This window comes from Opisthorchis viverrini (assembly GCF_000715545.1).
Source record: "Opisthorchis viverrini unplaced genomic scaffold opera_v5_251, whole genome shotgun sequence".
Lineage (NCBI taxonomy): Eukaryota > Metazoa > Platyhelminthes > Trematoda > Opisthorchiida > Opisthorchiidae > Opisthorchis > Opisthorchis viverrini.
In genome coordinates, this window is record NW_008751908.1 from 494,285 (window position 1) to 519,180 (window position 24,896).

General features: G+C 41.6%; 1 protein-coding gene across 1 annotated transcript in view; it reads left to right on the top strand.

The window, feature by feature from the left end:
* Positions 1-21,209, top strand: part of T265_09034 (hypothetical protein) — a gene marked incomplete at both ends in the record, with an annotated part of 40,137 nt that extends 18,928 nt beyond the window's left edge. The window contains 5 exons of the mRNA XM_009174998.1: positions 7,685-7,974; positions 13,034-13,209; positions 18,146-18,238; positions 19,416-19,526; positions 20,833-21,209. Of these exons, the coding sequence (XP_009173262.1) occupies positions 7,685-7,974; positions 13,034-13,209; positions 18,146-18,238; positions 19,416-19,526; positions 20,833-20,970 (808 nt within the window). The remainder of the gene's footprint in view (positions 1-7,684; positions 7,975-13,033; positions 13,210-18,145; positions 18,239-19,415; positions 19,527-20,832) is intronic.
* Positions 21,210-24,896: the final 3,687 nt, after the last annotated feature.

Below are 24,896 nucleotides of genomic sequence, written 5' to 3' on the forward strand. Positions count from 1 at the left end.
TGAACCGGCCCTGCTCCACATTTGTCAGTTGCTGGGTTTCTTTCTAACAGGCATACCAAATATTTTCCACGTTAAAATGACCTGATATTCTATGTACTATTCCCCCGTAGGGTTAATAATGACTCGTCGGATATCTGCAAGCGTCATTTCAGAAGGCAGATAACGACTCAGTATGAATTTTATGGACAACGTAAAACGTCTTCAGGATATCTCGTTTCCAGTAAATAAATTGCTATCATGACAATTTAGGATTTCGTCAAACTAGCTTGGATATTCCATCGAAGCACCTCATAACAGATACAGGAATTTTCATAAACGTTCCGGTTTTAAATAAGCATACATAGGCTTGCAGACATATAATGCCAACAGAGTTACCTCAGGCAATTACAGCTATAAAATATACAACAGGACTAAGAAGGTTCTGAAATGTCTTACCAAGAGCTTTATCTATTTTATTTGTTTGTTGGAGACTCTGATTTGTGGGCCAAGGAAATTTCAGTATTCACCTGCGACTTTGAGCACGCAAGGAGGGGTCAAGAAACGGAATGGTCCCCGCCTCAGTTGCTTTCAGCACCGTTTGTCGCACGGTTCTGGAACAAATGAGTAGTACAGGATTGATATGGCACCAACCAAATGAGTGCCGCCTGTTCTTATCATGTACCTGGAAAGTCCAGTCTTTAGTTTTTGATCCCGAATTCTCTCGGGTAGGTGCTGAGTCTGCTAGACAAACTGATGAATTACTAACCAGCAGTATATCTGCGATTTTGATTCTGATCCCAGAACCGCTGCTGGAGTGTGCCATATTTGTGCTACATTGGACGTGGTTAAAAGATGGGTCAATGTTTCGGAAGTCTTATCACTCCTAAAGTACAGGAGAAGTAGATCGGCTTTTATGCAACCAGCAAATGTTTTAGTTTCTTACATTCATCTTTGGGTGATGTTATTTTGTGAGCCATTCTGGATATCCGTTTTGCATTGAAATTTCACGGGTAGGCTGCTGTTCGGCATCAGATCATCACCGACGCAGTTTCAACAGGCTATGTAGATCGAACATTTGTGGGTTTCCTCTAGTATCCCAAGTCTAGAAAACTGTAGAAGTTGGTGATTTATCTTGACCACACAGCTCTTTGAATTTCTGTGTCTCGTATTCTTTCTAACGAAGCACTCAGGAAGAGAAATGAGTTATCATCTTTTCATCCTTAGTGAGGTTGATTGCAGAGTGAATGGAGGTGGAATGTTGGGGAAGATATGGCATCGTCAAATCGGATCTGTAACCAATAAAAGCCTGGTTCAGAAAGAGTTCATTGTTGAATCATGTTTTCAAGCATAACCATACAAATGTCAACTGGTACTGAGCCGAAAGAAACGCGAATTGCAACCATACCTTTATGGTAATAGATAGTGCCCTTTGCTGGTGACTGAGAATTGAAAGTAAATGGTGCAATCAATGCCGGAATTACTAATGAAGTCCCAAATACTCAAATTTTTCAAAGAAATAAACAAGGGTGTTTGATAGAATGAAATAGTCCACATTTCATTTCTACATTTTTCAGAATCGCCATTGAAACTCTTTATTAAAATGCTATTTTCAATGAACAATGTTTTTAGGGTATCCGTAGTTTTCGGAACCCACACTTGTGTTCTCAGTCTACGGTTCTGGAAATTGGACTGTTAGTGTATTGGCGCACACGTGACCTTGTTGTTTCAGTCGGTCAGTACAAACAGAGGCACACGTTTTGGTCGATCATGCAACTTACTCTGACATTAGCAACAGTGAGCAAACCAGAGTGTTCCACACGGTACTGACGAACCTCGGATGTTAGGACGGGTGAAGTCACTGGTATGTACACTAACAAACTAACTATAGGATGTGTCATCCCCTGCTTAAACCATCTCCCGCCAAATCTGGTCCTGGCCCACATGTGATGGTCATTACTGATCAACTTCTGCTTTGATAGTGGAGTTGGACTACATCGAATTACTTTACTTGCTAACTTTTCGAACTTATGTAGGGTTCTGAGCAAGGCAGCCAGTGCGGAGCTCTTTTCGAACAGAGATGTTGGTGGTCATCAGCTTGATAATAGAAAGTTTCACGTGACGATTAGATGTACATTCGACATTATCACAAACTGTTTTACTTCCAATGCTGTGAAACAGAAATTATCCCCAAAGAGGTCACAAGATTTTAATGTTTCGCTTTGCCACGAAGAGTCCAAGTTGATTTTTGTGACTGCTGTTTTCGTAGTTGATCTCTCGATATCGATCAAACAAAAACATCTCCGCGTATTTGACCATAATTTGGTCTGTTGTATGACCACATATACCTAAGGTTGCCTAAGAATGAAGACATCAAAAACTTAACATTCTGCCTGGTAAAGAAACGAAATTCGTCAACCAACTCCTTTGTATAAAAGATCGAGATGATTTGATCTGTTCACTCTGAATTAGGCCATGTTGTGACGAATTTCATATAATCCAAGGTGAACAAATCTGGATGCAAAGCCATTGATCAGAGAAATTCTCCCTTGGACCAAGTATACAAGTCAGTTCTTTTGTCACGAAGCATTCTTCGAATCTCGAATGTCCTGTCATGTTGCATCCTAAATCCAGCTTTGAAGGTGCTGTCCAGCAGTTTAGGCTGGACACGCATGACAAAAACGTCATTCATGCATACAATCCAGATTAGGAGGACAACTGAAGATTCTAACTACATCTTGGGACGTAGCAAAACGAATTCGAGGAAGCGATACATTACTACGTTTTATGCTTTCACATCTAAGTTCCAAACCATGTGGTCACGACCTGTTCACCGAATATGAGTAGTGTGAACGCCTTAAACGTCTTAGAAGAAGGTGACTTAACTCACCAAAAGCAGAAATACACTCCCTATTGTCTTTTTGGGAGTTGGATATTTCAGTAACTAAATAACGTATACACCACTTCTTTTTTTCACATACTGTGACAGTAAGTGGGTGCAATTCTTTAAGATAGCCACTTATTGTCCTTTCGGCAACATATTTGTCTTTTTCCCTCATTTTGGGCTCAGTTTATTCTGAAAATCCAGTATGCGAGTTTTTTAGCCACAGTATTACTCCCTTAGAAAAAATCATAATGGGTAAAGTGCCCATTTTAAATGTGTGTGTGTGTGTGTGGAGGGGTGAGGTTCCTTCTAACTCATCATTGGTGCAATGGGTTGCTAGAACATGAATAGAAATTCCGGTAATCTACAGCACTTCCATGCCAAATGTATCACCTAATGTAGTAGTGAAACTTTTCACTAAAACATATGAGATACTTCTGAATTACTTGACGTGCTGAGTAGGTCCCAGTGATTTATTTTGTGAGTTTTATTCACTTGTAACACGTTTTCCAAAGCTACCCGGATCTTTTTCGAAAAAGTTTGGTAGATTTATTGCTGGGCAACGTTTCGCTTTTGACACAAAAGCTTCTTCAGGCCAAGTGACTAGGTTCCGAGGTTGATCGAGATTTAAGGCGGAAGGATAACCAATCAGCTAAGTCAAGCTAAATCTCTGTTGGGTGTCAGCCGAGGGATTTTAGTGTGTTAGGGTGCTTGAACAAGTGTTGGGTCGGTGGGGGCTGATAGCTGAGGCGGTGGAAATCACTAAGCATCACAGCGTGAATAGAATCGAGGGTGTGGAGCTAGCGAGTGTATGGAAAGCGGTCTTAGATAAGCCGAGTTGACACGTGACGGTGTGGTTGTCAGTCCACTTAGGATCATTAGAAAAAACCGGGGGGTAGGGGTGGAAACCCCAACCGACCAAAGGTCACAGCATCCGTCTTACACAACTTTCTTATCACTAGCTCACCCACACAGACTAACAGAAGGTTCAAACGAAGTTCAAGAGGAACCATCAAATGAACCGAACCAGAAGAACTAGACCCTAGGCTGGACCCAAACACATGTAGGTTCCCCCACCGACCCAGCACTTGTTCAGCCACTCTAACACACTAAAATCCCTCGGCTGACACCCAACAGAGATTTAGCTTGACTTAGCTGATTGGTTATCCTTCCGCCTTAAATCTCGATCAACCTCGGAACCTAGTCACTTGGCCTGAAGAAGCTTTTGTGTCAAAAGCGAAACGTTGCCCAGCAATAAATCTACAGATTGTCACCAAACTTTTTCGAAAACGATGACTACACAATCGGTTTCAAGTATTTTCTACTCGGATCTTTCTTCAACTTTAAAATTATCCGATTGCAATTTCTTAATCCAACAGACGCATCTTACTGTGACGGAAACACGTAATATCATAGAAATAACATTACTATGTTCCTTCGTCCTAGAGTATGGTAGCTCCAGAATCAAATTTCGCGACGCAACCTGTACTCACATGTCCCTGTCTATGTAGACTTTGGCGAATTGGAGGCAAACTGTAACGCATTTAGACTCTGTGGATCATTCAGCTTTATCCTATTTTTGCCATCATTCGATTCACCATTTGCCGACCCTGACAGTGATTTGTGAACATGCTTTGATAGACAACTGGCATCTGATGAATAATGCCGAAGAATCAATAACGTAAACGAGGAGTTTAAACCCACTGCTGTTCATCACAATAATGCTTGAACATCTCTTTCTAGTTTGATATATTGGTCAGTTAGGCCAACGAAGCCAGACAGGTTTCGAATAGTTTGGAAGCTGTCCATGATTCAGCCTGCGCTATTTAGCGATCGTATTTAGGACCACTGTTGAGCGGTTGAAACATTTGGACGTCTACGTTCTAATTGGTGACCAGATTGGTGGACCATTTTTAGCTGGGGGAATCGTTCTTTGCGTAACAGAATCGCGAAATACCTGGAGAGTTTGCAGTAGCCTTTAAAGAGATAAGAAATAGCTGTATGCCCCTCTCAGACGGGTTTGCCCTGCCCACCAATTATGTCGGGAATGATTATATTGTGAAACATGCTGACTTGTATTTGAATCACATCGACTAATAGGGATGATGTAAGAGCTGTTGTGCTTATGAAGCCCCACCGCACCACTACCTCTTTCTTTACCAGGTCTTATCGTCTTCTTTGTCCTTCTGAACTAGCTGAACCTGAAACATTCTTCCGGTATATCATGGGAGGATTGGATAGCACGTACACCTGATGCATCTTCAACGCATATTTTACACCAACCTTTTCAAACTACTGGACGTATAATAAAGGTTTACTTTTCTTATTCCTCTACTCGTTTTTCATCAGTCGAATAAAGGCTTATGACTACATTTTGTCCACTAATCAGGGTGTGAACGCACAACATTGTCAGTAATACTTGATTGCGACTGTCATTTTACTGTTCATGTTAGAACCCAGCGAAACATTGATTTCGTTATAAGTATTATGTCAGTCCCTTATCTGCCACAGAAGAACTATTCAAGAGTGAATGATTGACACGATCAGACAAGAAGCCAATGTTCCGCGATTAAATTAGCATTCACACCTATCTCTTTGATTCTGGTGTCAGTTAACAGAAGCGCAGTTGTCTGACCTCACATAAATCGGCCTTTGATTTGTGTGGGCGTTTCTCAGTAGCAGTGCATGCTGTCAGTTGATTGGACCGTTATCACAGACGGACAATCAGGTTGAACTGAAATGACTCACTACTAGTTGTCTATACTTGGAAAACGCCCTAAATTGCTCCACACCCAAAGACGAATCTTAAATACTTTGCAAACAAACTCTGAATTGGCCGCCGGGAAGTAGAACAGTTGTAATAGGAAGACGTCGTTGTCACTGCCGATGAGCCGGGCGATGACAGTAACAAAACGTCAGGCAGACGAAGGCGGTTGAAGGCAAACAACTGGTTGACGTCAATGGAAGTTTATTCAAAGTCAAATAACTTGAGAAGTACAAAATTGTATTCTTTTTGGCGCACTAACTGGGCATTTAGTGGCGACTGGTTTGTTGCCTTAAAGGGAGGTGATGATGTCTGGAAGTAAAATTTTCATAGCTTGTTTTATTCTGGTCACTTTTTGTCCTCTCAAGTACTTCGAAGTACGAAGCTAGTTAGTTTTTCTGGAACTAGCTCCATTGTGAACAACAAATGTGATATCAGTGTGTGCAGTCACCCTCAGAGGAGATTGGATTCGATGCGACCATTAGGCTTTCGAAACCCTGGGTTGAACCGCTACATAAAGGTAGTGCATTCCTCCGCGTTATTCACTCGCTTTAAGGCAGTCTAGCCAACTGGCAGCTTCAGGAAGTTGCTGATCTTTCACTGGTTTTATTTTACGCCGGCTTGATAAGGTTGCTATGTAAGAGGCCATATGAAACTATCCGAAGTGATTTCCTCGGATGAAACAGCGGTCTGTTTGGTCCTACGAATAATGCCCTCAAATCTGATAGCGTTACTTACCATGATCTTTCAATTTTGTGACGCTTACTTGTTGCTCATTAGTAGCTGAACTAAATAAACAAAAAGGCACCCACGAATGGAAGTGAGAATGGTCGACGGGGCAGAGTTCTGTTAGCAGACGAGCAGTCAGCAAATGTCCTTTTGTTGGTCTCTCGAAAACACCCAGCTACTAAGAATTGATTTAGCTGTCCATGCTTGAAGAGTAAAAGTCAAAAGCACCAGTAATAAACATCAGTTTTGACACACTTGCACCTCGGAACACTAAGGCTCGTTACCGAAATGATAAAAACACGCAGATTTATTCATCAGGTGGGTGTCTGGGCAGCCCCAAACCTACATTTTTCCATTGAAGTGACCGTACCTCAGTAGGCCACCAGTAAAATGAGTATCGCTTCAGGTGTTTTTCTTGGGTAGAAAAGTTATCTATAAGTCATAGTGGGGCCGTCCGAATAGAGTAATAATTTACCTGCTCCCAACACAATAATGAGAATGTTTAGATCAATTGAGCACTGACTATTCTATCTTGACGTAGGCCAGTTTCTACAAGTAAATTAGTTCAACTCACACACAGCACTTATTCAGCACACAAAGTCCTATTTTTCCTAACAGCGATATCAGACCAATTCATGGTCCTATACTATCTCTCTGCACAAAAGTATATCTCAGCAGCTACGTCATAAATCAAAATCTCTGTTTTTTATGTGTCCCTGGTTCACGTTAATCAAACTTCACATTGTCACTGATGAGTCATCTGTGTATAAACAGGTTCCCAGGATTTTTATTGGGCGGAACATTGGTAACTCAGGTTGTATGGATGGCTATTTTTGTGTGCGCTGAGCTGAGAAGTTCCATTTCTAAAGTTTCGTCAGCAGCTAAGGTAAAGTCGTCTGTTTGTACTCCTTACGGGTGATGTCAAGGATATTGGCAAAGTTGTCTAGCTCAACGAACCCCTGGGATATTGATTTCCGGGAGCGTGTAACCTGGAATAAAATTGGCGAAGATTCTTTAGTTTAATGATAGCAGACAAAACACTGTACTCGCTTATACTCATTTCACTGGCGGGAGGGGATCTTTCGCCACGCCAATTTAACTATTCTGGCGGTCCACTAAATTGAAGTATGAGGTAATTTTCAGGGAGAAGGGCTGACCGAACCTTCCTAGAGCATTCCGATTTTCATTCCAATTTTCACTAACTCTGATGACGTATTCAGATCTCTTTTTGATGTATTTGTGGCGCAATGGCCTCTTTATTGTGTTGTATCTTGTGGTTTCCGTGTTTATTAATTTGCAGACCGTGAGCCTGAGTCTCTCTTTGGTTTCAGGTATCATTCTCCTGCCGCTAGTGCACCATGTCCATTACGATCTATCCTTGGCGGAATTTACCAAAGGATATGTCAACAAGCATTGGGGAGCTTGAGCTTGGCTTCGTTGCTGTCCATCTCAATGTGCCTTCCTTTCCAGATTCTCGCAATACTCAAAGTACTTCTGGTCAGTTGGCCGTTGGATGACTCTGAGGTGTTGGAAAACCGCAAAGAACGGTGTACCGGGAACATGTGGTGGAGGATAGAACATCGGTTGCGTCAGTTGGAGTCTGGTGTGTTCACACTCATAGGTAAGCAAGAAGCAACAGTTTTGCACGTTCCAGACCAACTTTGTCCGACGAATTTTGGGAAAACACCACCTGGGTGTGTTTCCACGACATCCTACTTCGACAAGTTTGAGATGGCTAAGGCACCAGAACAGCCCAGCGTGAATACTGCCAATTATACGCGTAGTTTTTTGTTATACATTCACTGATGAATGCGATGAGGCGATATTCACAGGTCAGCCAATAAGAACTGGCAGAAACAGGGATGTACATTTAATAAACCGACATAAAAGAAAATGTAGAAATTCAGTGCTGCGGAAGAAGAGAAGTGCATTATGATAATCAATTTCTGTCTTGAAACTTCCGAAAACCAACTTGAAGTGTCCTACAGAGAGTCTAGATGACACTTTCTGTTTAGTTTAAGGCACAGGACTTTTCCACCTATTCACACTTTTCGTGATACTCTGTCCTACGGTGATTTTTAAACATACTGAGATCAGGATGAAAAGTTCAACAGCCATTAGTTTCGTACGATGTGAAGTGTGGGGCGTGTTATGTCTTCCTGGTGGAGCACTGTGTCCTGACTGAATTCCCAACCCCTCTGCCCGCTGGTGAAAATAAGTGGCAATGATAGCTACTCCAGTACCGCCAAAACTCAGTATCGCTTTCAAATTGAATAAAAAAATGGATTACTGGTTTTTGGAATCACGGGAACGGAATCATTAATATTCAAACTATTGAGCCGTCAACCCATCGATCGATCAGAGCACTGATAAATGAAGGAAAAATATTTTGTTCAATAAAAAATGACAATTTTCTTTTTTCTTCTTGTCTATATGCCGTAGATATTTTTAAACCAAATTAACCATTTAGTCCAAGGAGGATGGCGATTTTGCAACCTGGAATGGAGATTAAAGTCCTTCCAATGCATCCATGACAAAGAAGAATAGTGGATAGTAAAGAATCTGATTCAGTTTATCAGGAAAAACAAAACGAATCCCATCCACACACATTGAGGGATGTTTGTGACACTTCTCGACATAATACGTTAAATATTTACTCAGCCCAGTCCCATTCAGCCGAATTCGGTCGGATACCTGGAGGCACTTATTGAGAGCAAATATCAAAGCGCCAAATTTGCAACGATAAATGAGGCTCTCGTACTTCAATGGTTGGCAACTTTATTGTTGCCAAACGTTTCTGGTCGCCCGGTTACGACATGGTAACTGACGGCCTTAGGAACTATGAACGGTTTCTGATGTTAGGTAAGGTAACACCTGGTTTTCCCATAATAAATCAATGTCTTTCTCGTTTATGTCTGTTTCCTGTCAACAGTGATTACCTCTATTTGGACCACGTTGTCTCTAAGTCCCGTCGTCCAGAACGATTAACGGGGATTTGGCGCAACCATGCAATTTAATTAACAACCGCAGAATATACATTGTTTAGGGAAAGCAATTACAGGGAAGTAAAACTGCTAACTGTACAGCAGCTCAGTTGGGCCATGTGACAGCCGCTGCGAAAAAATAGTTGGCGTTAATATGGGGGAGCTTATCCATTCGTGTTTGTTGCCTAGGTAAAGCCGTATTGCGAGCATATCCCATGAAGTACAGTAAGTTTGGTTTCGTATCGTTTAGTTGGATGCACATTGCAAAAGCATTTTGAATATGAATATGGTCTCAGGGTAGAAAACAGAGATGCCAGTGGTGTCAGTCAGCCATGGCCACTACAGTTTTGGTATATTAGTGTAGGCTGTCTTCCCGTAGGTAAACACAGGAAGGTTGGCGTCCCCTCAAAGCATTACTCCATATGACCCCAATCTGTTGTGTACCACCTACTAAGAGGTGCTTTTCATTGTACTACTATTAAATGCTCGTTAGTCAGAAGGAAACCTTGAGCCATCATAACAATAGTTATTTTCTAACGAGTTGCCAGAAGGCAGAATGCGGGATCTAAGGCCTTCTGTTTATAGGAATTTAAATTTTGAACAAAAAGATGCGTTTCGTTCTGCATCTGCACCACCAAAATGTTTTAGTTTCTATAGAAGGTTCCCCTTTATCACTATTTTGGGGATGAGATTAAACATCCGTTTCGATCCCACATATTCCGTATCAGTAAACCACCATTATTAATAAAATCCCAAAAAATAAACCCGGTTTAAATGTGTGATCTTCAGCTGGTCCATCCTCATCGTCCCAAGCACTTCTGTAAGACATGCAAGTGATTCTATCAGAACGACACCGAACAGTCTCATTAATTCCATTGGCTTATTCAGGGATGGACTTTCATAGCAGCTATCCGCTGTGATCTAGGGCGAGGGGTGCACAACAATGTTTACTAGAAAGTATCTGTTAGAATGCTGTATCACATCTTCGTGATACAGAGAGCTGGTGGACACAGTTGCCAAGACAGTTACCAGCAAATCAGTTGTGAAGTACAAAACAGCCTGTCCGTATCACTCAGAGATTATACCAGACGAATTATTGTGAGTGTTAATGGACACTGTTAAGTAGTCCATTCACATGCAGCACAAGCAATATCGGATTTTTACCCGTGGATCTATTCATTGTCCAATAAACCTTTTCATTCCCCAATAACAACCTTTTTAGACACTCTCTGTTGGAACCAAAAAACAGATTGTGGTTTGGATAAGTTCTCTTGAGAACGCTCCAGCTGCTCAAATCAGATCGCTTCTATGCATGAGATTGCTGTGCACCGACCGATTGTTTTAAATTAGACGTCACTGCAGTGGCTTTTGGATGTTTCCGTCTGACGGGCAGCATTACATCTACGTCCTAGACAAATTGTGGGCTATTTTATTTCCGTATCCCATTGCTTAACTTCTCATTTACGAAAATATTGCTACCGCACATTTTGTTTTTGGGATTCATACCCCAGACCAGTAAATTGAGCATCAAGCACATGGAACTGCACAAGAAGCCTCATGTATCCAGCATTTTCCGTCTTGGTTCGAATCAAATCAGACAAGCGGGTTGATTCGATAAAATATCTCGCCAACTGTTTCACTCCCGGCTTGCATTACAAGAACTTTAAAAGTCTGGAAAATGCCAGGTTTTGGAATGCAGACTGGGGTTACGTTTCAAGGTTAGATGAACTTTACCGAATCTTTGCGTCGCACGTTGGCAAAATCTGTAGGATGCGGTGTAAGAAGCAAACAAGAGCAGAAGGCAGTAAGGCTATGTAATTCATCGAACGTTATAGGAAATGTTGATTCAATTTTCACAAAAAAGCAAAGGTTCTGCAAGTTAAACAAAAAGAATCGAAGGAGCGCGAAAGCAGTTTTTCTGGGGTACTCTTCTACAGACACTACTGTATACTGTGGGTATTGTAAGCAGAAACTTTGAAACCGGAAAGTGAGGAAATAACTGATGCTAAAGTACGTTTACATGATTAAATTCCGGAAAATTTCCCAAGGTAGTCTAATTGAATTAAAGTGTTAGGTGTCATCATTTGACGAACACAAGAACGGCTTTTCCAAAGGCAGGTTGGAGTGAACTTTTACCAGAGAGGGTGTGGAGGGGTATCAGGTAACAAGGTTTATTCATTAGTTTAGCAACCATTGTAGGTTTTTCACAGAATACCGTACAGATGCATTTTGGACTAATGCGATAAACTTATAAATTTTAGTTTTTAAGGTTTCACGTACAGGCCTGGATGGTCTAAATCATCCCACTTGGGCTGTTGTCAGTTCAAATTTAAAACACAAACGGGAGATTCAGCTGGGTTCCAGGTGAGTCTCCCGCAAAACCAAATTAATTTGCGAATGGGTGTATTTCGCTAATTTCGTGCAATTTAGTTTCAAGTAGAACATCAGGTTGGCGGAAACTCGGGAACTACGCCTACCTGACGAGCCCAAAAAAGGACGAAACCGGTCGTGGGCTGTCGATAAATTTTCACAAACCTTACGAGTAGTGCATTACAAGTATACCTGTATCGTAGCGACTGAAACATGAGGCGGGCTGGTGCAGCACATTTAGTTGCCTGGAAACATCACAAACGAGAGATTCAGCTGGTTTTCAGGTGAGTCTCTCGCAAAATTAATTTGCAAATGAGTGTGTTTCTTTAAAACACTAGTTTTTTGTATATTTCTTGGCCAGAGAGCTGCTTATCGTGCTTGTTTCCACAACATAAGCCTTGATATGCATTTGAAGATCGAACTTCCAATAAATGGGTCTGAAAACAGTTAGAAAGCCTAACAGAACTTGTGATGATTAGCTGAATTTTTAGCCTTTTTGTGCGATTGCGTCCTTTGCTAACTCTTCAACTTCCAGCATTGAGTTATTCTAGTGCCCCTCTGCTGCTACTCCATCATCTAATGTTTTTTGTTCTCTAAAGATCGTTACACAGGATTTCGATTTTTAACTTTGTGTGGATTGTTTCAAGTTGCTGTGGGCTCACTGCATGTAAACCGAGGAAAATGGTTAACAAGAGGAGGAACTGACTTGAGCCTTCTGAGAGTGGCCGTCTTAAAGTGTAGTGATATGGACAGATCTAATAAGTTTGTATCCAGTAGCAGGGGTCGAGTTACCACAAAATCTCTTATTGACCACAGACTGTGACAAATATCTTTAAGTCCTCTGGTTGAGTCAGGTGGATAGACCTCACCACTTAGCCGATTTTCCAATTTTCGACCGGGTAGGCAGGCCTTTAATGTCATTTTAGAAGGGTTAACGTGAAAAACTGAATGAAGTTGCTGGATTTACCCTCTTAAGAGCCAGTCATGGTTATTCATATCTAGTGGGCAGATGAAAGTGGGCGGATGAAAGTCCTGGAACGTGCCGAAAAATTTGAGTCTAGAAAGAGTTGGCAGACGCTTCTTGGTGAGCTAGTTCGCGCTAGTTTATACTGGCCGCTACAATCACTTATTTTAAGCAGTGCCAGTATACTCCACATTATGGATAAAAATCGCACTTCTAAATCAACTGGGTTCCGGACGGCAGGTTGTCTTCCATCTGAAAGCCTTGGTTAAGGCGTTTTTATGACTGGGAAAGTTTATGCTCCAGGACATCATTGTTACTTGACCTACTTATATTTCACGCCTCCATCTTCAAAACCATTTCAGTTGAAGAGCAACACTCTTTCTCCAAATCCTGGACGTTGCTCAGCCGGGGTTTTTGTGACCATCTATTCTCCACTGGTTTGGTCGAACTGGTGCGCTGGCCGCAGTTACTTTTCAGCCTTGCCAAACTGGGGTGCGCTCTGCTCGGCACATGCTTTGGACTGTTGTATTTTCCTGTGGTAAGTAAGGCTTCTGTCTGAAAAACCTTTCTTAGGTTTGACAGTTGCACCTTTGCATGTGAACGTAAATGTTTTTTTGGGAGATAGTTTTTGGTTGGATTAGCATCGATAGAATGACCAAACAACCGCCTACGAAAAGCAAGGTGAAGAGAGGCTCTTTTATTTGTACAGATATTCTTCTCAGTAAATAATCTTTCAAGAAACAGCAACTTGTCTGCGCGCACTTTCAGTTTGGCGGTTGACCGGATGAGAGGGGTGGGTGCGAAATCTTCCTCAAACTCAGAGGTTGAAGAAAAATGGCGTCGACTGGTTCAGGATGTGCTTAGAATTTAGGTCTCGGTTCGGCTGGGAATAAAAACTCAGCATGACATTTGTGCCATTTACAGGAAAATACATTCCCTGCCCGACATCCGCAACACCTGCGTTCAAAATAGGAATGCTTAGATTTAATACCAGGGTCGGATGGTTATGTGAGTTCAATGGGACCTTTTACCATGGGTCCATTGGAGGGAAACATACTACTCAAACAGCGCTGATCTCGCGCGCATTCAAATGAATGAAGGTCAGACAGAGCACCAGCTGGTTAGTACGACAAGCCTGGCGCTTTACTTTGGTCACTGAGACGCCCATTCTCTGTGTGCTGATTGCAGGTTGCACGGGGTCACTCAAACAGTATTGCTGACGATTTGATCTCTCGAAAGATCAATCGATTGGCTGGTGCGGTTGTCTGGTGTTCATTTGGGAGAACAGTCACTGTGGAGTGCTGAAGAGGTTATTGCATTGTTCGCCCGATTGGCTAAAATAACCTCGACTGCACTTTCTTCACACCGCACCAAGCGGTCTCGCAAACGCCCTCCCCAATGGCCCTGGTCACTGGGACGACTTCCGGATTCCGTTCCCTTCGCCAAGTCAGTACAATATCTTTAAGGGTGTTATTCACGTGGACGCTTATTGATAAACAACAAAATATATTAGTGCATATTCGATGATGGTCGTAACACAAATCAGGTGTATGCACTAATAAAAGATTTTAGCAAGTTTGACAGTAGTTTACGGAAGCGATATGCAACATGTATAAAATAAAGGCAATATAAAATGTGGAGCAAGGGAACTTGTCGTATGTGAGAGTCCCTTGGTGAGAGTCCGGACGGCGGGAACGTGTTTTCTTCGCAGTATAGCTGCTACACGTGTTCCATAATTGTCCGTGGGCTTGCGGAGAGGTTGACTTCCTGCTCCCTGCGCGCGCGAATCTGTGCGTGCTAATTGTGTTCGGCTTCCCCATATGTAGGTCGGTTTGCGTGTACGTGGGCGTGTCAGCACGTGAGCAGTTGCTACGCTCACTAGACGATACAGACAATCGATGTCTGATGAGTCACCTTAATGTGACGTGGATCGTGGATATGAAAGAAGACGTCTCGTGATCCAGTGAGCGACTGTGAGCTGAACAGTCAAGTGTGTGGGTGACGGGGTAGCTATAAATACGATGCGGCATACCGTTTTGCCGCCCGGTTCAATTTCGCAGTAAACTCGTTGAAACTACTTACGCACCAGCGTGCGAAATAAGGGATTTCAAAGGTGGACTGTAGTCAAGGTGTAGACAACCTGACATCACATAAAACCGGAAAATTACGCAGGGAATAAACCGGTATGTCACCACTGCGGCCTCTGTGGGAGCTGGTATGTCACCACCCTTTTCATTTGAAAAATCCCCGACAATCCCCAAACTCAATGACCTGATAGCAAATACTACGGTTTTAGTGTAAACATAAACACCACTTGATGTTTAGTGTGGTGGTCTTGAGCACCGCGCAACGAAACAAACTTGACGTTCGGTGGACGAATGCGGACCTGTCCACAGTCAACAAAATACGATTACGTTTATCGGATACCTTACTCCACTAGCACCAAGATAACATAGGACGTCCTCTTGCTTGCTAGAACTGTTCGCTTGAGTGCCCACTAAGCAGCGCTGTTTAATGAAGTCAAAGTAGATGGTCAATTTTTTTTTGGGTGACTGGCTTGGGATGCATATTAGGTAGGCGTCCATACTTACTGTTTCCACTTGAATGCTCATTTGATGAGGCTTCCAAAAGTGGAAGTTTGTAACGAAACGAGACCCTATATATGTATTTATACTGGAGTATACTCTTGTGCTGTCTCGGTTGGTGTACGTTCGACAGCACGACCAGTCACTGTGAATCCAACTGACCGCTTTCCTCTGTTGGCATAAGGCGTTTTTGTTTTCGCGTAAAAAGTGCCACCGTACCAAGAGGTTAGGTCAAATAATCGATTTAGAGATGACGTTTTTTTCAACCCTCAGTACCCGGGTGCACAAAATATCCTTTTATTCGCAGAGTATGAAGTTTACCAGATGTGCCCATTTCTATAAGTAATTATCAGAATATTTCCCAATGAGCTTGGGTCTTAAGGATAACGGTTCTAGCACAGTAGAGAAAGCCGGGTAGCTAGCTTGAGAAGCAGGAAATCCGTACTGTAAATCAAATCTTGTACACCAAAAACGCACATTGAAAGCCATCAGGAAGTTCCATTGGCTTATTCTTAAAAGGCTTGTGGGATAGATGGAAATAATCCAGTTTACACATCCATAGTTGTGTACACTTAAGTTACTTTTGCGAAAAACGCCATAGTGGTCTCTGTCTCTTTCAATATAGGGGTAGCAGTTTGGAAGTTTTGCAGTTGAAACAAGGGTTTGAGGAATCAGACGGTATCCAACGATTGTTAGTTTATTCTATCTTAGAAGTATCATTGTACCGTAAACTGCTTTTCATTTCGGGATTCACAGATTTTTGTGATCTGTGATTGCAGATTGCTTCGATGTGATCCGGATGCTACGTACATGACCACGATGACGAACAAAGCAAACAACTTGGCTTAGCTGTTGTTCTTTACAAAGAAATGGACGCCTAAGTGGATACCTCGTGAACCAAATAAGCTCTTACCATAGGTGGAATCATTTAATCTCTAGAGATGGCACCCATGCGGGATCTTCTTCATTAGGTGTCAGAAGTGGATAGCTGTAGTGCTAGTGGATTATTTTCAGGGATGTGTCGATCTTAGCAAAGTACAATAAACTGCATACCAATCTGGTTTTCACGGGAGACGCAAACGAATCCCAGTTGAACCTCCAATTTATGATGTTTTTCTTCGAGTAGAACATAAGGCTGAGGGAAAATCGGGAACTGAATATGCCTGACAAACCTCAAGAAGAGTGAAACTGGTCGTGGGTTGTTGAAGAGGTTTTAGAAACCTTATTAGTAATGTGTTACGTCTGTACGGTGCATAGACCTAATTACTTTCTCGTATAGTAGGGCCAGCTGGTTATCCGTGAATCAGGTGACTGATCAGACCCACTAGTTTTGTCAACTAGCAAAGTACATAAACTGCATACCAATCTGGTTTTCACGGGAGACGCAAACGAATCCCAGTTGAACCTCCAATTTATGATGTTTTTCTTCGAGTAGAACATAAGGCTGAGGGAAAATCGGGAACTGAATATGCCTGACAAACCTCAAGAAGAGTGAAACTGGTCGTGGGTTGTTGAAGAGGTTTTAGAAACCTTATTAGTAATGTGTTACGTCTGTACGGTGCATAGACCTAATTACTTTCTCGTATAGTAGGGCCAGCTGGTTATCCGTGAATCAGGTGACTGATCAGACCCACTAGTTTTGTCAACTTCTGTTGAAATAGATGACTTCAACCGGATTAGTCAAATTGTGCTCGCCGGTGGCGTAGTCGGCAGACATTATTCACACTAACGAAATCACCAGACGACATCGGATGAGTAGACGTACACGCATACCCAGCTAATGTAACAATGGCCGCGGTTGTCAGAAGAGTTGCCTGTTTGATTAAATCATTGAGGACTGGCAGTCCCGGTGGATTTGGCATGTGAAAACAGCATGAATCGGTGGACCTCCAACAGTTGTAGCGGATGATTTATTGAGTATACTTAGAACTAGGTTATATGATTCCTCTTGAGAGAGAAACTGAAAATGTGCTTTTTCTGGGCTTAGTCTTGTGCAGTTTTCTTCAACAAACTGGATCGTAGGTCAGTTCTTAGTGAGAACTGCGATCAGAATACTTTTCTGCAAAGGAGTAAAATCGTATTAAAAGTACAGTTTTCGTTTCGTCATATAAAATCATCAGAAGCACTTGAGAGACGTTAAGATAACGCTTACTGGAGTTGGTAAGAAAGATGAAATTTGTGATTTTTAATTAACAGATGTGTCAGTCATGTGAACATATGCATGGATATATGAAGGAATGAATAATTTTCTGAAGAATGTATTCTACCGTTTCATCCTTTCAGCTAATTCCATGTTAGCCCCAATGTTTTACTAATGGAAAAGTACAAAACTGGTTGAGCCTGAAGAATCGGCAGTCAACCATTAGTCCGTCAATCAGCATAGCACTTTCCATCTTGGAACTTGATTCCCTCTTGATACCCCTACTTGAATTATTATGTCAAGAGTTTAACGCCCGGATGTGCATTGCGGAATAGCTCTACTGAGAGCAGAAACTCATGTTCAGCTCTGTGCTCTGGTTCGGAGAAAGCAAAAGCAACCTTCTGGGACAAGAGTAAGACGTTTTGGCTCAGGTTTCATCTTTTAAGTGAAGCCACCCTATGCTTAAGAGCCCTGAAACACTGTCCAGCTGTTTAATTCACAGTGAAATTCATTAACAGTGCCCACCTGAGGGATCTCTAGGAAGATCCCAACCCACCCAGCCAGTGATTGCAGACCACATCTGGAACAAAATTTCAAATTCTGCCGCTGCTTATGTCAAGTATAAGAACTGTTTGAAACAGAGTGATCTGGATACATGTTTAACCATTCTGTAGCTACTTGAAACCACTCTATATCAACCGACCATTCTGGTAGATAACTCAATATGTTTTATCTTGATTACATTTAAGAAACCACCGATGGTTCTCGGATTTCCAGCCATTTTTCTTGGAATGTTCATCCTAAGCTACCTTGTTGCCTCAACTGCAATATCCAACACGCAGGTGAGTGGATTCTTGGATCTATCTCCCCCAAACATTATGTTCTCTTGTATTCACGAAGCTTGGCCATCGAGTGACTATGTTTGAACTGCGAGCAGCCAATTGCGGACCACGATGACTATCACGAGCAAGGTCTCATTGAAATATCGGGGTAAAAAACTGTTGGAATTACGTGACAGCAACCTTCAGTTCAAATAGAAGTTTGACTATTCGTTGGGTTGATCGTGCAAATTATCATCTCCTGTGAAAAACAGATGATGAATCATGGAAAGAATGCGGTTTCAATCACAAACTTGTTTGATTCAAATAAGCAACCGGAACCTATCCACTTGAGCAAAACGTTATTTTGCCAGAGGTACAAATGTCGTAACCTACATCTGCAATGTAAGTCGCGACAAATAAATTGAGTGCAGGCTGCCACACATGAAAAAATAGAAATGCTGGATTTTGGGGTTGAGGAAGCAAGTGACTCCTGATCAAGACCACTTCAGTGTGTCGATTGGCTCAATTTATAGCACAAAGTAGACCAAATTGGCAGTATACGAATACCAATCACATTCAAACTTTCAACTTATACATCTCAGGCAACGGTACTACACACTCCAGATGGCCAAAATATAATCGGTTTTATTTCCTTTGGGCTCCAGTTCGTGGAAGAATTTTTGGAACTGTTCAGAAAACTGAATTTGTGGGCGAAATAAAGCGACGCGTGGTCATTTTCAACAAAGCAGATTAGGCTTCAATCATTTTTCTTTCATAGCTTTAGAAGACTCTGATGTGCATGGGATGGCCGACCCGTTAGCAAGCCAGTGAAAATTTTGCACAAAAAATTTGCTTGAACTTGAGAATCAAATTTCCAGAAACAGAGCAGAAAGGGTCTTGGAAAGAAATCGGACACAAGAAGTTTTCTGACGAAGCAAACAATATTATTTTTCGATGTAATATTCCGTGTAGCAGAGCACTGATATCTTTTAGTTACCTTCTCTTTGTTTTCACTGATCCGCGGAATGCATCCGACTGAGGCGAGTGTTGGCCTCATGTATTTGTGATAAATTTATTGAAACTCATCTAAAAATCTAATTTACTTCTGGTTAAGCCCAGTTGTTTGTGAATGGGCTATACAGATTTTATGAAGAGTAGATATGAGTTTGCTTTTTTGCGCTTGAATTTCCATTTTCAGCACATCCTGTCAACTATACTAATTGCATTCGCCATAGAAGAGGATGAAATATTTGCCAGAAAAATACTGAACGAGGAGGTCCTCGTTGGGTTTAGACACGAGATAATAAAGGTGAGGATAATAATCTATTTAATTCTCACCTCAACTTTGTGAGTATACGGCAGATTATGGCACCTCACCCTTTCGCTACTTATAAAACATAAGTAATGGGTCTAGAAAAGGAGATCAATGAAGCAAGCTCACCGACAAATCTCGAAGGCTACGTGGCTCGAATCAAGTTCACCAACTCAAGCATCGCGTTTAATCCATTAATGTGGAAACACTTGGTACAGAAGTCCACAGTTTCGATGGCCAGGACTCGTTCTTACTAAAGATGGTAAATGGAAGACCGGACATTACGCAGGACAGCAGAAGACCGGATGTCTAGCCGAGGAAGTTCACCAGCATTTCAGACGAATCACGAGTAGATAGGTGGATAGATCGGAGATAAAATTGGGCTTGCTGTTGGGGGGGGGTCATCGGATTTAGACGGGTAAATTTGATAGTCAAGCAGTGGGGCCTTCACCATATTGACAGAAAGGGAATTTATTGACTTACACGGGCTAATCAATATGTGGTTCGACAAACCTTGTCACGAAATCCGAGTGGTTAGCCACTGAAGTTTTGGGCCTGTAGAAATAACCAACTGAACTCTGCTATCTGCTCATCAGACGTAGACATTTTTCTCTCATGTGCGCCAAGAATAATAATGCCATTTTGTTACTAGTATCGTGCTTCCTTGAGAATATGAGTAGAGGCCAATGAGTGACGTTGCGTGTTTACGACTAATTGAGATGGAATTATCCTATCACCAAAACGTTGTTCCGGGTAACCTGTTTCATTCAAGGCTGGCATATCTAATATAATGTGTGTGCTTCACTTTGAAATGTTTATATGGCTCATAAATGGTGAACTTTCACGTAAAACTCATTAGTTGCTCCGAAGGGCGTAATCTTTTCCAAAAACATTTTGGAATTTGCAAAGCAGTAATCCCAAACTAATTTGACCTACATTTTGGCAAGAATACCGATTCCGGAACATCCAGCGGGTTTGCGTGGAGCAGTATCCAACGACAGTGGCCTTCTTGATTCTACGCCTGAACATCCAAAAGTAACTCATCCGAAAATTTCTTATAGGATGGAATGTTATAAGGTTTGTTTCCATCAGGATGCACTGTTCATTATAATGTAGCTGGAAGCGCTCTGATGGCTCACCACCGGTTTCGTCTTTGTTGGAGTTCATTAGTTAGGTAGAGTTTTGCACTTTCGTAGCCTGTCTTTCTACTTGAACCTCAAATGTTATGAATTGATTGATCAGGTTTGCTGTCATTACTTGATTACATTTTTAAGTGGCATTTTAAACTGGTTACATTTTCCAGAATCTCTTCTCTGAGTCAGCGCCACACATGTCAGACACGATGAATTGCACTGAGAACTTCATTGCGCCAACCACAGAACACAATTCTTTCCAACGGACAAGAAAAGCAAATAGAAAGCAACGAATTATTCAAGTATGATATTTTCCAAACGATCAACGGGCGTGTCCTACACACCACTGACGTAACAACTGCGGCCGCCAAAGAAAGTGTGTACCCACCCTTTTTTCCCCGCATTGTGGGAGATTTAAAAGCAATATTCACGTCAATTTTTAGTCCCAAATTACCGCGTTTGGGTCGAACCGCATTTTACATATTGGTTCTTACTGCTTACATTTTTGAACTAGTAATCTGTTTATTCATTTCTCAATATAACAAGCAAAGCGCGTCAAGGCCTTTTTGATTGAGTACTTAGGCTTCACTGAGTTCAATAGAGTTTTCATTCATCTAAATTTGAAGCTTTAGGTAGTGAAAGTCGTGAACTACTCTCGCTAAATCTCTGAAAAATTCGATATGTGAAGGTGAGTGTTCACCAGATTTAAATCTCGTCAGAAAGGGGAAACCACAGGTGGAACTATTACAAAGATTAGTACGCAGGAAATCTTAGCGTCGAACAAGTCATGATGGAATTGCGTGCAACAAGAGTTCAGAATTACGATGAGCTATAGTGAGAGTGATAGCACTTTACAACCAAAAGTGTTTGGTTACAAAATGGCTTGAAATGGTTCTCAGCCTTCAATGAGATTAATGGGGGAAAGTCTGGGCAAACCTTATCTTTGCTTGAATTAAAAAAGTTATTATGTGAAATTTCGAGCAACCTCAAGTCTTGTTTCCTTTTAACGAGTCTGAGTGTCAACACAAAAGAGAGAAAAGCTCAGTTATTAGGAGAAATAACAACGTTCTTAGCGTTATGAGAGCATCAAATATCTGTGGTTGTATTTACACAGAGGGAAGCCAATGTAGACAATATATGTGTATATGTTTACATCTGTAAAACTACTCATAGACTTCTTTATCCATGTCCTCAAATACAAATCCTCTTGTGTGAAAACCCGCAGTTTCACCTTTGAATTACTTCATTTTGCTTTTTTTAACTTGAGTTTTGTCAACTCTAAAGTTTACGGCTAAAAATTTAGTTCTATCTCTTTTATTTTTATGTCTAAGTGCTCTTGTCTTTTCTGTTTCAACTGGAAGTCGCTTCAGGTTTCTCTGGAGAACAGGGGTCAGCAGACTAGCGTTGAAGTTGTGAGACAGCGCACATGTGTGAAGTCCCGAGGTTCAAGGAGGTAGCTGTCCAATGATATAGACGTATGCAAATGTAGACACCTAACCGATAATGCCGTCCTCGTCACTTCGAATGTACAGGGAAATCGATACTGGCTTACGACACGATGGATTGACTGTTGAGGGGGTAAACGTGGTCGACGCTAGTTACTAGCCTTCAATGTATGGAGAAAAAATCAGGAAACATAAATGAATAGACGCTGCACGTAAATCCAAATTTGTAACTAGGTGTGTACGAGAATCAAGCTAGCAAATGCCACGACTAATAGCAGACTCACTATATCGCTGTCCAAGAAGTCAAACCCCGCTAATATTATCAGAAGTTAGAGCGTGCGTGATGAATAATTTTCTGTGAGGGTGAACAGCTCGAGCTGTCCTTAGAAGAGCCTTCTCTTTGGGGCGATTCCTTTATGAGCTGTATTAAATTTCAAGCGTGTCAGCACGCAAACGTTCTTCCGGTTCATACCAAAAAACAGGTGGCTTTTATAGATGTAACGCACAACTTATAAGTTTGCTGACAACTCTTAGACAACCCACGATCACTTTCGCCATTCTTGGGGCTCATCAGGTTGGCGCATTTCCAGAGTTTCTGTGAACTCCATGTTCTACTTAAAACCAAATACACTCATCTGGGTACCAAGTTATTTTTTTTGCAGGAGATTTATCTGGCCCCCTTGCTGAATCTCTCATCTGTGATGTAGCTTTTACTTCTGCCTATTTCTTTTCTTGTTATTCTCCAAATCTCTTCAACTCCGGACCATTTAAACACCTATCACTAGACGGTTATTTTGTCATTTCCTTCACCCCCCACTAATTGAGTCTCAACTAGACGGGCCATTAATGACGCTAGAGCACAGGATGAACTTGAGCATCGATTTCGGAAAACCTAGTGGTTAGCGTTTCAATTCAAACTTGCTACATTTGTCAGGACTCGCATGAAAACCTTTCCAGTTTTTCAAGCATAAGTCACCTATCATCACCCCCCACCAACTTCACGAAAAAAGTATTTTCAAACACCAAGGTTTATTAACTCCGATCCTGCCCTTAGCTTGAAATTTGGATTCGGTGCCATCACTGACACCATACAAACTTAGTTCAAAATTAGTCCATCTGTTTCGTGTTCACTTCAAAACTAAACTCAAATTTCAGTTCAAAAGGCATTTACTCCTCATTCCAACTGCACGTGTAGTTCTACTTTTGATCTATGTAACAACATCAGGTCTATACTTTTTGAGTTTGCATGCAAATCCAGTCTTTCTCTCTAAAAATCCTGTGTATTCCAATCCATATTGATCTTAGGTAGTGGTGTGCCTCAGTGAGTGCAGTGACCCTTTGAAGTTGAATTTTAAAACTGGCAGTTTCAATAGCTGACGGGTTATTTGAACAAAAGTGTATGTATCGTGCGTTCCGTTTCCGTTTCTGTTTCCGTTCTCCCAGCTTTTCACTTCACACAGCGTTTTACTTCGTAACAGAATGGTATCCGGTCTAACCTTGTTCAAAAATCCAAGTCCTGAAACATCGTTAATTTTAGGGGTCGATTCATTTGAGAATACCAATCATCTAAAGCAGCGCTTTTATCTCAATACTTTGGGAATTTGACTTAAAACATTTCACACTGCATAGCTAAGCTAATAAAATGCATCTGATGGACACAATAGCTCTGTTATTGTAAAATATCCCTCGGGAACCGATCTTTAAATATACAGGACAAAATGAATTTGTTCCGGGACACTTTGTCTCTTTACACGTATTCACGAATCAGACTGAGCGAAACTGACACCGTTCATCCAAAACTCGAGTATTTGTCTCGTCACGAAGCAGTCATTGGCTTTATATACTGAATTGTTTTGTTTGTGATGTCTTAATTTCGAGACACAGCGGTTGCACATCAAAAGGAATAACTAAACTTCATCTGTGCATTTATTACAGCTCATCAGCTCTGCACAGTATTGACTGTGCCGGGTTTTGAGCACGCGAACTAGACGCATTTGTTCTAGATAACCCGGACAGCCCAGTGGGATAGATTATGTACAACCGTTTCGACGACCTCACTCAAGAGCCCTGGACAAGTCGGAATCCAAGACTATACCTTGTCTCAGAGGTGGGACGTGGAATCACCTACTAAAAACAAGTTAAACAAGTCATCCATCCATCTAAAGTCCACGGGTCACTTGTATTTACCTGTTGAAAAAATGTCCTAAGCGTGTGTACATTTCAGTTGCGTGTTGGACGTCACACAGGAGGTCTTTTCGCAAGGTTTAGACTGGTCTTAATTTGGTCTTCCTCGAAAAACGCTTTACTCTTCCGTGCAATCTGATGTTAGATTGCGGAACACATGAGTCAAAAACCAGCTCATAACAAAAGAAAGAATGATTATGCGGTAAGCGCTGACCTCATGACAATTTCTACAACGATATCATCAAAAACAGAAGTCCGAACATAGATAAAGTTGAAGAAGAGAAAAAGAGAGTTATTATGGATGTGTCCATGGAACCTTCTGGTTCGATTTGCTTCTCAGATTAGCCATCATACTCCATCGTCTTCTTTTGCAACTTGATGTTTTTTCTATTCAAACACAGCAGCGTAGACAAAATAGACATGGGGGTTGATCATACATTAGAAGACAACTCCTCACAACACTGGGCTCTATCGTAGGCAAGTTGGAGCAATTTTGTGAAATATAACAAAAATATTAATCAGTTTTGAAATGCCAACAGGCAAGCGGTGCAAGTACATCAAATATTGGGCTCGTTTTGGGCCGTAGTAACTATACGTGTAGTACC